At 38.3% G+C, this 13,106-nt stretch overlaps 1 protein-coding gene across 1 annotated transcript in view; it reads left to right on the plus strand.

Moving 5' to 3' along the window:
* Vwde (von Willebrand factor D and EGF domains) overlaps window positions 1–13,106 on the plus strand; it is a 91,192-nt gene that overhangs the window by 26,247 nt on the left and 51,839 nt on the right. The window contains exons 13-15 of the mRNA XM_032907270.1: window positions 1,116–1,230; window positions 3,708–3,958; window positions 6,691–6,910. Of these exons, the coding sequence (XP_032763161.1) occupies window positions 1,116–1,230; window positions 3,708–3,958; window positions 6,691–6,910 (586 nt within the window). The remainder of the gene's footprint in view (window positions 1–1,115; window positions 1,231–3,707; window positions 3,959–6,690; window positions 6,911–13,106) is intronic.

Genomic DNA, 13,106 nt, shown 5'->3' on the forward strand with positions numbered 1-13,106 from the left:
CACAAGTATAAGGTTGTCCCATCCTGGAGAACAGTCTGGACTACGTGAGACCCTGCTTCTCTGTACCCCTCCCTAAAGAACCAGAGGAGAAATTTCACATTTAATTATCCACTCATGTGGTCCTACATACATATTTTTCAGTAAGATTTGTGTTTTTGGTTAATTAGTTATTTTGTGCAGCAAATAATTTGTATTTGAAAGGGGTTTATAATATGTATCTAAGGCTTTTATTGTTTTGTTTGCCTGTTTTTTGGTTTTATTTTTCCTTTGGTTATCTAGAAGGCTTCCTACATGGAAACTGAAGACTTAATAAAGCCCATGGACCTAATATCAGTCAACCCTTCAAACCACAGAACATAAAACTAGTGGGCACACATAAAAAAAACAATGTGTATACTTTTTCCTGAGATAAGTATTCAGAGTAGGTCAAGACGAAATTTTAGTTATTGAAAACTGATTTGGATTTTATTTTACTTGAAATATTTTGTGTCTGCCTGTTTAGAAATACTTTCAATGATGTCATTCAAAGCTGCCTTGCCCTCTAGGGCTATTTGTTCTATTTCATAGAGCACTGTACGTGCTAACAAAGGAATTGTTATAAAATGAGCAGAAGTGGTAAGTGAGTGTGATTCTTCAGAAGAAGTTAAGGGATGGTTGCACTCTGCTGCTTTGCTTTGGGGGATGATTTGGGGAGCTGAAGTGATTGTTCCATGGATCTTGGCCAGTGGTAAAATTTAAAGATCAGAGTAGGGAACACCGAGAAACGGAAGTCAGCTATAAATTGATATCATTCTTTCAACTGTACAGGAAAAATGCCATTTTATTAATAAAGCACTTCTAGGAGGAGCCGACAGACAGAACATTGGGGCTGTGTTTCCTGTTACTCATAAGCTATTCTCTAGTATTCCATGGCCTCCCTGCATTTCTTTATTCTTCCAAATTAATCAGTTTTATTGTTCTTAGTACTATGAATAATTAGTTTACAAAGATGTATTTTGAGTTCAGTTTATGAAAATTATCTCCAAATCCAAATATACATGCTACTGTCTTTCTGTTTCTAGTTTCTACGTATTAAGCATGGGATATCTTATTGAATTTTTTTCAAATTTCACTAGGATAATATTTGTATTATTGATGATGTCTGCTACACTGATGGGGATAGAAATCCTACCAGCTCTTGTTTGATTTGTAGACCTCAAACTTCAAATTCTACTTGGTCAGTTTTAGATTGTAAGTTCTTTTTTTTAATTCAATTGTTTCTTATACAAAGGTCTTCTAAGTAATTTTAAGCCATAACTGATATTAATATATTTGAGGTAGATTAACAATGTAGTTAACTTAGAATCTCTCATTACTTCATAAGTTTCTTTGCTTTAAGAAATCAAAAGACTGGAGTATGTTTTTATATGTGGTCATGAACACCAAATAACAACACTTTGGCTAGTAATAGGCTTCATATGTATTTGTATCAAGTGATTTAATAGCTCTTTTAATTTGTAACTAAACTTTCCATGATGATACAATGATAAAACTGATTGATGGTATATATCTTAGAATTTATCCTAATATTAAGTGATATAATGCTATATATAATTTATATCACCATATAATAATAGGTTACAAATTATGTATTTTAATATTTAATAATGAAATAATATTAGAATAGTTCATAGAAGAATGAAATGAGAATTCTTAATTCAGATATATACAGTTTCCTACATTTAACTCTACTTTGTTCAGTTTCATGGCAAAAATTCAGCTATTTCAGCTCCAATGGGCAGGGATCTATCATTTGATATTTAAAATATTTAGACTTAGTACTCTATAAAGTGCCTTTTAACACCCCCTTCTGTGATTCTGTGAATATTATCATGTGTACAGAAAAATTCAGGATCGACTCCTCCATCCTAAAGGTACCACAAATAGTGGTCACCTGTCATTAACGTCTTCACTTTCCCAAACCTAAGGTAATTTCATGTGTGTGTCTGAGTTCTTTCCTCCTGTGTGATCAGGTATTATTAAGTACATGGAGTACTAAGTACGATGCAGTAAGACATGACTCTCAGAGCCTATATAAGCTTATTTATAATCAATACACTTTATATTTATATGTCATTGCTTATGTAAATTCCATTACTTTTGTTAGGTAATTTTTTCATATTCACTGCTTAGCACCAAGATTTACAGAACATTAGCCAAATCTAATGAAATTTTGAGGGAAAATCTTGAAAGTGATAAAGAAAATGGAAACTGCCTTCTGAGTTGGAGTATTTATTGTTTGTTTGTTTGTATGTTTGGGACAGAGTTTCTCTGTGTAGTAGCCCTGACTGTCCTAGAACTCACTCTGTAGACCAGGCTCAAGTTCAGAGACCTGCCTGCCTCTGCCACCCTAGAGTTAGGATTAAAGGTATGTGTCCCCACCATCCGGTGAATCTTTTAATGGTTATGGTATGACTGATTTGTGATTATCTATCATGTTCAGTAGTATAAATAGTCTTAAAGTGGGTCTCATGTAAAGGAAGAGGGAACTAAGGTCAATAATGAGGCAGCTTTCAAAATTATACAGGGACAAATAGGGAGGTGGACCAGGGCTCTTGGCACCAGGGCATCCTATATACACATAATGCCCTTGTGGTATTTCTTGGATCTCTTATCTTTAGCTAGTGTCATAGCCAGGGTTTCTATTCCTGCATAAACATCATGACCAAGATGCAAGTTGGGGAGGAAAGGATTTATTCAGCTTACACTTCCACGTTGCTGTTCATCACCAAAGGAAGTCAGTACTGGAACTCAAGAAGGTCAGGAAGCAAGAGCTGATGAAGAGGCCATGGAGGGATGTTACTCACTGGCTTGCTTCCCCTGGCTTGCTCAGCTTGCTTTCTTATAGAACCCAGGACTACCAGCCCAGAGATGGCACCACCCACAATGCCCCCAACCCTCTCACTAATTGAGAAAATGCCTTACAGCTGGATTTCATGGAGGTATTTCCTCAAGAGAGGCTCATTGCTGTGATAACTCCAGCTTGTGTCAAGTTGACACACAAAACCAGCCAGTACAGCTAGCAAGTGAGGAAAGTACATATATTAAAATATAAGACAGTATAATATATATTTTAGAAAGTTTTCTGAGTATAAGGAGAACATTCCTATTCCCAACACAGCTTCACTAGCAGGTGTGTGAGCTTGGGTATTGGAAAGAGCACAGAGGAATAGGATTTGATCTGACTTTTCACTCCCAATTGTTATAAATGGGGAAGTAGGCAGAGTGAAAGAAGTGTTAGGATTTGGATGAGGAGTATAATCACAGGAAGTAATGTGAGGTGCAGAGGGAAAAGTGAGGCTGGAGAGTATACATGAACAGAGTAACAGGGTCCAAGATACCCAGGATCCCCAAGCCTTGGAATGGTCAACACAAAGTTGTTTAAGACAAAGGAGGAATGCCTCCAACCTGCAGAGTGCAATACTGTCAGCATGTGTCATTCAGTATGCAAAGTATTTATAGTCTTGGCTCGCAAAACTAACCCTGAACCTGTCAGTTACTTTTACATTTACACAGAATAGAATGCCATTTATGAAAAAAGAAAAAAATAGCAGCTAATAGAACTTAAAGCAGAAATAAGACCTAATTAGACATTTGTCCCTATGGGAACTATCAGAATTCTTTCATTTTCTATGCAGGCACAAGATTAAATTCTTTCTCTGTTACAGATAACCAGCCCCCTGTGATTCAAACACTGCAAGACAAATTACAGGTGTTTTATGGTGAAGACTTTGAATACCAGTTCATCGCCTGGGATCCAGAAGGCTCTGAGATACAGTTTACACTAGATTCTGGTCCTGATGGTGCAGGTGTTTCCTCTGAAGGACTTCTTACATGGAAAACAGAGTCACAAACTCCTCAGAAATTCACTCTCCGTCTTAAGGATGACTGTGAGACTGAAGCTACAGTCACACTGGAGGTTATAGCTATAATTACATAAATGTCACTGGATCTTTTACAAATACTACCACTTTATTTTAAATCCTAGCCCAAGACATTGTCTTAATGTCAAAGGGATATGGAGACAACAAACATTGCATGTTTGTTTTAATGTGGTTTGTAACCAAATAACACCTTAGAAACACTCCTTTTTAAAAAAAAAAATTGGATATATTTCTGTATTTACATTTCAAATGTTATTCCCTTTCCTGGTTTCCTGTCCACAAGCCCCCTATCCGCACCTCCCCCATAAGGGTGTTCCCCCCATTCACGCTTCCCTTACCGTCCCCCAACACTCCCTTACACTGGGGATCCAACCTTGGCAGAACCAAGGGCTTTCCCTTCCACTGGTGCTCCAACAATACTATTCTCTGCTACGTATGCAGATGGACCCCTGGGTCAGTCCGTGTATAGCCTTTGGGTAGTGGTTTAGTCCCTGGAAATTCTGGTTGGTTGGCATTGTTGTTTTTATGGGGTTGCAAGCCCCTTCAGTTCTTTCAAGCCTTCCTCTAATTCCCCGCAAAGGGGGTCCTATTCTCAGTTCAGTGGTTTGCTGCTAGCATACATCTCTGTATTAGACATGCTCTGGTTGTATCTCTCAGGAGAGATCAATATCTGGTCCCTTTCAGCATGCATTTTTTAGGTTCATCAATCTTATCTAGTATTGGTAGCTGTATATATATGGGTCACATGTGGGGCAGTCTCTGGATGGCTGTTCCTTCAGTCTCTGCTCTAAACTTTGCCTCCTTTTCTCCTCCTATGAATACTTTCGTTCCCCCTTTTAAGATGGAGTGGAAGCATCCAAATTTTGGTCATCCTTCTTCTTGATCTTCCTGTGGTCTATGGATAGCATCTTGGATAATTCAAGCTTTTGGGCTAATATCCACTTATCGATGAGTGCATACCATGTGTGTTTTTCTGTGATTGGGTTACCTCACTCAGGATGATATTTCCTAGTTCATTCCGTTTGCCTTTGAATTTCATGAAATCATTGTTTTTGATAGCTGAGTAGTACCCCATTGTGTAGATGTACCACATTTTTTTGTTCTTTTTTTTTTTTTTTTTTCGGGGCTGGGGACCGAAACCAGGGCCTTGTGCTTCCTAGGCAAGTGCTCTACCACTGAGCTAAATCCCCAACCCCTGTACCACATTTTTTTAATCCATTCCTCTGTTGAAGGGCATCTGGGTTCTTTCTAGCTTCTGGCTACTATAAATAAGGCTGCTATGAACATAGTGGATTATATGTCTTTGTTGTATGTTGGAGCATCTTTTGGGTATATGTCCAGGAGATTTATAGCTGGGTCCTCATGTAGTGGAATGTTTAATTTTCTGAGAAACCTCCAGACTGAATTTCAGAGTGGTTGTACCAGTTTGCAATCCCACCAACAATGGAGGAGTGTTTCTCTTCCTTCACATCCTCACTGGCATCTACTGTCACCTGAGTTTATCTTAGACATTCTGACTAGTGTGAGGTGGAATATCAGGGTTATTTTGATTTACCTTTCTCTGATGACTAAGGATGTTGATCATTTCTTTAGGTGCTTCTCAACCATTCGATATTCCTCAGCTGAAAATTTTTTGTTTAGCTCTGTACCCCATTTTTAAATAGGGTTATTTGGTTCTCTGGAGTCTAACTTCTTTGAGTTCTTTGTATATTTTGGATATTAGCCCTCTCAGATATAGAATTGGTAAAGATCTTTTCCCAATCTGTTGGTTGCCATTTTGTCCTAATGACAGTGGCCTTACAGAAGCTTTGCAGTTTTATGAGGTCCTATTTATTGATTCTTGATCTTAGAGCATAAGCTATTAGGAAATTTTTCCCAGTGTCTATGTGTTCGAGACTCTTCCCTGCTTTTTTTCTATTAGTTTGAATGTATCTGGTTTGACTCTTAAGGCCTGAAGCATGGGTCTAAGTTGATAGCTGGCATCATACTCTGTAGTTGCAGAGAAGGATGGGGATCTCACTCATTTCCACTCTGAAGGAAGTCCTGACTAAAATAAGATCCATAACTATACCTTTTTCCTTCAAACAAAGATGTCTTAGATGATGAATTAGAAATAACCAATACACAAAGAAGACATGAAAGAACTAATTGACAATTTTTACTTTATTGATATATGTAGCATGTCTGTCACAAGGCTTAAATTCTTATAATTTTGTGATGTCCATGTATGCTTGGAGTTTTGCATGTACATTTTCACACAGACACATCTGATGAAAGGTAACTGTGTTTGACCATATTAGCCTAGCAATTGAAGTTATTGTCTGCTCTTAAACTGCAATAACATGGGTGGCTGACTGCCTTCCATATTACTGATTTTGTTTCCTTGTATTCTGTTTGCATTTAGAAACTGATGGTTCTATCCAGGGGATATGGTGTTACTTGCCTAAAAACTATGTCCTTGGGAAAATGAGGAAGGGGGAATATAAATTCAAGGCCACTTTGAACTATTATTGAATCTATTTCTAAGATTAGAAAATAATAACAAATGTTCTACTTGCAACATTTCTAAGATATAGGTGCAACATGTAGCACCTATATTTTAACTTCACTCTTGAAAGGAGACATAATTTTTTAAACAAGAAATTTGCAGAGAAGCATGACGTGTTTATCCATGTCCAAAAGGCCTTATACCTATCCTGATTTCATGGAGAGATGACTAAACATAGTTTTATTCAAAATAAACACATTCAATACTTTTCTTTTGTAGGTGACTGTGAAGTCTTGTGACTGCTTGAATGGTGGTTCATGTGTGACTGATAGAAAATTTCCTCCAGGAACTGGAGCCTACCTTTGTGACTGCTTGCCTGGTTTTTCTGGTGATCTTTGTGAGGTTGAAGCCAGTGGGTGCCAGTCAAACCCCTGTGGCCTTGGGAAATGCTCTGGAGGCTTATACGGTTACTCCTGTGACTGTCCTCCTGAGCTCACAGGTCAGTCTGGGTTCCTTATGAACTGAATAAGAATGTGAATGAGTTAAACACAAAAGTTCCTTGGAATAGTCTTTGGGTGAACCAGGAAAATCTATACTCCTAATATTTTAAACCATATTCTTAAAAGTCTAGCAAAAAGTGGCACAGGCAATAAACACTGCATGCATCCTCTGATAATTTTTAATTGCAAACTACTCTCAAACACTTCTGCATTTTTGCTTTCATATATATATATATGACATATGTAATATATATATATATATATTCCTGTGATTTTGTCCATTTTATGATTCTGATAGCAATCAAGGAAACTCAATTGCGTGTTTATAGGCACTTCTACATCTATTTGGCAAGTAAAAGTACGTGTAAGTGCATTTATATTGAAATATGGATCAGGGAACCCTGTAGAAGAGGCGGAAGGAGTGTGGGAACCAGAGGGTGGAAGACACCAGGAGAACAATGCCCTCTACATGAGCTAAGGAAAGCTTCTATGAACTTATAAAAGCTAGATCAGAAAGTACAGGGCCTACACAGGTCTGCACCTTTGGGTTTATATTTTATCTTTCTGTGTAGTGTTTTTATGGAACTCCTGAAGGTGTGAATGAGTGGGTCTCTGAATCCCATGACTTCTCTTGGGGCCCATTTACTACTGTTGGTTTACACTGACCAACTTCCCTGTGATGATTTTTGTTTTATCATTTTATATTTTATTTTGTCAGAAAAAGAGAAACATTTACTTAAAAATATCTTTGAAAGAAATATAGTGTAGAATAATAAAACTGTTTCCAGAGAATAAAAATTTTATCACATAAGAAATGCTTTATTAGTAATTTACTAACTTAGAGGTATCATAGGTTAAATCAGAGTTGGAAACAAGTGAAATGCAAGCACATTCACTAATTCATCACTTGTCCTCAAATGTCTGATTCCAAAAATAAACACACGATAATAATAAGCTTAAATTATCAAAGAGTTGAAAGTCATGTATCAATAGATTTTTGGGTATATTGATGTAATATTAGATTAATATACAGTCATTGAGCTGACCTTTCTGAAATAAATTAATTTTAACATAGATGAGCAAAGCAGAAAATTTACTTGTATTTAATCTTTTTATTATTTTGAAATTATCACTTAGGCATGTGAATATAGATATCTCATTTGTTTTGTGTTATGGACAATATTTGAAAGTATTTAGCCCACACCCGCGGATCCCGACCCGCAACAGCTCTCTGCTCCCAGAACCCGTGGGAGAGATACCTTACCGCCTGGTCAGGTGGGAACTCCTGAGGCTGCAGAGCAGAAGAGACCACCAACACTGCCCACCCCTGCCCACATCCCTGGCCCAAGAGGAAACTGTATATGGCCTCTGGGCTCCCGTGGGAGAGGGCCCAGGTGAGGCACGAGCCCTGCCTGAGACACCGCCGGAACCTGAAGGAAACAGACCGGATAAACAGTTCTCTGCACCCAAATCCTGTGGGAGGGAGAGCTAAACCTTCAGAGAGGCAGACACGCCTGCGAAACCGGAAGAGACTGCTCTCTACACACATTGCTGATTCCAGAGGAAAACACCGGAGGCCATCTGGAACCCTGGTGCACGGAGGCTCCCGGAAGAGGCGGCGCAGATCTTCCCGGTTGCTGCCACCGCGGAGAGCCCGTGGGCAGCACCCCGCGAGCGAACTCAAACCTCGGGACCACAGGTAAGACCAACTTTTCTGCTGCAAGTGACCTGCCTGGTGAACTCAAGACACAGACCCACAGGAACAGCTGAAGACCTGTAGAGGGACAAAACTACACACACGAAAGCAGAACACTCTGTCCCCATAACTGGCTGAAAGAAAACAGTAAAACAGGTCTACAGCACTCCTGACACACAGGCTTATAGGACAGTCTAGCCACTGTCAGAATTAGCAGAACAAAGTAACACTAGAGATAATCTGTAGGCGAGAGGCAAGCGCAGAAACACAAGCAACAGAAACCAAGACTTCATGGCATCATCGGAGCCCAATTCTCCCACCAAAACAAACATGGAATATCCAAACACACCAGAAAAGCAAGATCTAGTTTCAAAATCAGATTTGATCATGATGCTGGAGGACTTCAAGAAAGACGTGAAGAACTCCTTAGAGAACAAGTAGAAGCGTGCAGAGAGAGGAATCACAAAAAATCCCTGAAAGAATTCCAGGAAAACACAAACAAACAGTTGAAGGAATTAAAAATGGAAATAGAAGCAATCAAGAAAGAACACATGGAAATAACCCTGGATATAGAAAACCAAAAGAAGAGACAAGGAGCTGTAGATACAAGCTTCACCAACAGAATACAAGAGATGGAAGAGAGAATCTCAGGAGCAGAAGATTCCATAGAAATCATTGACTCAACTGTCAAAAAGATAATGTAAAAGCGGAAAAGCTACTGGTCCAAAACATACAGGAAATCCAGGACTCAATGAGAAGATCAAACCTAAGGATAATAGGTATAGAAGAGAGTGAAGACTCCCAGCTCAAAGGACCAGTAAATATCTTCAACAAAATCATAGAAGAAAACTTCCCTAACCTAAAAAAAGAGATACCCATAGGCATACAAGAAGCCTACAGAACTCCAAATAGATTGGACCAGAAAAGAAACACCTCCCGTCACATAATAGTCAAAACACTAAACGCTCAAAATAAAGAAAGAATATTAAAAGCAGTAAGAGAAAAAGGTCAAGTAACATATAAAGGCAGACCTATCAGAATCACACCTGACTTCTCGCCAGAAACTATGAAGGCCAGAAGATCCTGACTGATGTCATACAGACCCTAAGAGAACACAAATGCCAGCCCAGGCTACTGTATCCTGCAAAACTCTCAATTAATATAGATGGAGAAACCAAGATATTCCATGACAAAACCAAATTTACACAATATCTTTCTACAAATCCAGCACTACAAAGGATAATAAATGGTAAAGCCCAACATAAGGAGGCAAGTTTATACCCAAGAAGAGGCAAGAATCTAACTGTCTTGGCAACAAAACAAAGAGAAGAAAAGCACACAAACATAACCTCACATCCAAATATGAATATAACAGGAAGCAATAATCACTATTCCTTAATATCTCTCAACATCAATGGCCTCAACTCCCCCAATAAAAAGACATAGATTAACAAACTGATACGCAGAACGAGGACCCTGCATTCTGCTGCCTACAGGAAACACACCTCAGAGACAAAGACAGACACTACTCAGAGTGAAAGGCTGGGAAACAACTTTCCAAGCAAATGGTCAGAAGAAGCAAGCTGGAGTAGCCATTCTAATATCAAATAAAATCAATTTCCAACAAAAAGTCATCAAAAAAGATAAGGAAGGACACTTTATATTCATCAAAGGAAAAATCCACCAAGATGAACTCTCAATCCTAAATATCTATGCCCCAAATACAAGGGCACCTTCATACGTAAAAGAAACCTTACTAAAGCTCAAAACACACATTGCACCTCACACAATAATAGTAGGAGATTTCAACACCCCACTCTCATCAATGGACAGATCATGGAAACAGAAATTAAACAGAGACGTAGACAGACTAAGAGAAGTCATGAGCCAAATGGACTTAACGGATATTTATAGAACGTTCTACCCTAAAGCAAAAGGATATACCTTCTTCTCAGCTCCTCATGGTACTTTCTCCAAAATTGACCATATAATTGGTCAAAAACAGGCCTCAACAGATACAGAAAGATAGAAATAATCCCATGCAATATCGGACCACCAATGCCTAAAGCTGGTCTTCAATAACAATAAGGAAGAATGCCCACATATACGTGGAAATTGAACAATGCTCTACTCAATGATAACCTGGTCAAGGAAGAAATAAAGAAAGAAATTAAAGACTTTTTAGAATTTAATGAAAAATGAAGGTACAACATACCCAAACTTATGGGACACAATGAAAGCTGTGCTAAGAGGAAACTCATAGCGCTGAGTGCCTGCAGAAAGAAACAGGAAAGAGCATATGTCAGCAGCTTGACAGCACACCTAAAAGCTCTAGAACAAAAAGAAGCAAATACACCCAGGAAGAGTAGAAGGCAGGAAATAATCAAACTCAGAGCTGAAATCAACCAAGTAGAAACAAAAAGGACCATAGAAAGAATCAACAGAACCAAAAGTTGGTTCTTTGAGAAAATCAACAAGATAGATAAACCCCTAGCCAGATTAACGAGAGGACACAGAGAGTGTGTCCAAATTAACAAAATCAGAAATGAAAAGGAGACATAACTACAGATTCAGAGGAAATTCAAAAAAATCATCAGATCTTACTATAAAGCCTATATTCAACAAAACTTGAAAATCTACAGGAAATGGACAATTTCTAGACAGATACCAGGCAAACCAAGTTAAATCAGGAACAGATAAACCAGTTAAACAACCCCATAACTCCTAAGGAAATAGAAGCAGTCATTAAAGGTCTCCCAAACCAAAAAGAGCCCAGGTCCAGACGGGTTTAGTGCAGAATTCTATCAGACCTTCATAGAAGACCTCATACCAATATTATCCAAACTATTCCACAAAATTGAAACAGATGGAGCACTACCGAATTCCTTCTATGAAGCCACAATTACTCTTTTATACCTAAACCACACAAAGACCCAACAAAGAAAGAGAACTTCAGACCAATTTCCCTTATGAACATTGACAAAAAAATACTCAACAAAATTCTGGCAAACTGAATCCAAGAGCACATCAAAACAATCATCCACCATGATCAAGTAGGCTTCATCCCAGGCATGCAGGGATGGTTTAATATACGGAAAACCATCAACGTGATCCATTATATAAACAAACTGAAAGAACAAAACCACATGATCATTTCATTAGATGCTGAGAAAGCATTTGACAAAATTCAACACCCCTTCATGATAAAAGTCCTGGAAAGAATAGGAATACAAGGCCCATACCTAAACATAGTAAAAGCCATATACAGCAAACCAGTTGCTAACATTAAACTAAATGGAGAGAAACTTGAAGCAATCCCACTAAAATCAGGGACTAGACAAGGCTGCCCACTCTCTCCCTACTTATTCAATATAGTTCTTGAAGTTCTAGCCAGAGCAATCAGACAACAAAAGGAGATCAAGGGGATACAGATCGGAAAAGAAGAAGTCAAAATATCACTATTTGCAGATGATATGATAGTATATTTAAGTGATGCCAAAAGTTCCACCAGAGAACTACTAAAGCTGATAAACAACTTCAGCAAAGTGGCTGGGTATAAAATTAACTCAAATAAATCAGTAGCCTTCCTCTACACAAAAGAGAAACAAGCCGAGAAAGAAATTAGGGAAACGACACCCTTCATAATAGACCCAAATAATATAAAATACCTCGGTGTGACTTTAACCAAGCAAGTAAAAAGATCTGTACAATAAGAACTTCAAGACACTGAAGAAAGAAATTGAAGAAGACCTCAGAAGGTGGAAAGATCTCCCATGCTCATGGATTGGCAGGATTAATATAGTAAAAATGGCCATTTTACCAAAAAGCGATCTACAGATTCAATGCAATCCCCATCAAAATACCAATCCAATTCTTCAAAGAGTTAGACAGAACAATTTGCAAATTCATCTGGAATAACAAAAAACCCAGGATAGCTAAAACTATCCTCAACAATAAAAGGACTTCAGGGGAATCACTATCCCTGAACTCAAGCAGTATTACAGAGCAATAGTGATAAAACTGCATGGTATTGGTACAGAGACAGACAGATAGACCAATGGAACAGAATTGAAGACCCAGAAATGAACCCACACACCTATGGTCACTTGATTTTTGACAAAGGAGCCAAATCCATCCAATGGAAAAAAGATAGCATTTTCAGCAAATGGTGCTGGTTCAACTGGAGGTCAACATGTAGAAGAATGCAGATCGATCCATGCTTATCACCCCCTGTACAAAGCTTAAGTCCAAGTGGATCAAGGACCTCCACATCAAAACCAGACACACTCAAACTAATAGAAGAAAAACTAGGGAAGCATCTGGAACACATGGGCACTGGAAAAAATTTCCTGAACAAAACACCAATGGCTTATGCTCTAAGATCAAGAATCGACAAATGGGATCTCATAAAACTGCAAAGCTTCTGTAAGGCAAAGGACACTGTGGTTAGGACAAAACGGCAACCAACAGATTGGGAAAAGATCTTTACCAATCCTACA

This window comes from Rattus rattus, chromosome 6 (assembly GCF_011064425.1).
Source record: "Rattus rattus isolate New Zealand chromosome 6, Rrattus_CSIRO_v1, whole genome shotgun sequence".
NCBI lineage: Eukaryota > Metazoa > Chordata > Mammalia > Rodentia > Muridae > Rattus > Rattus rattus.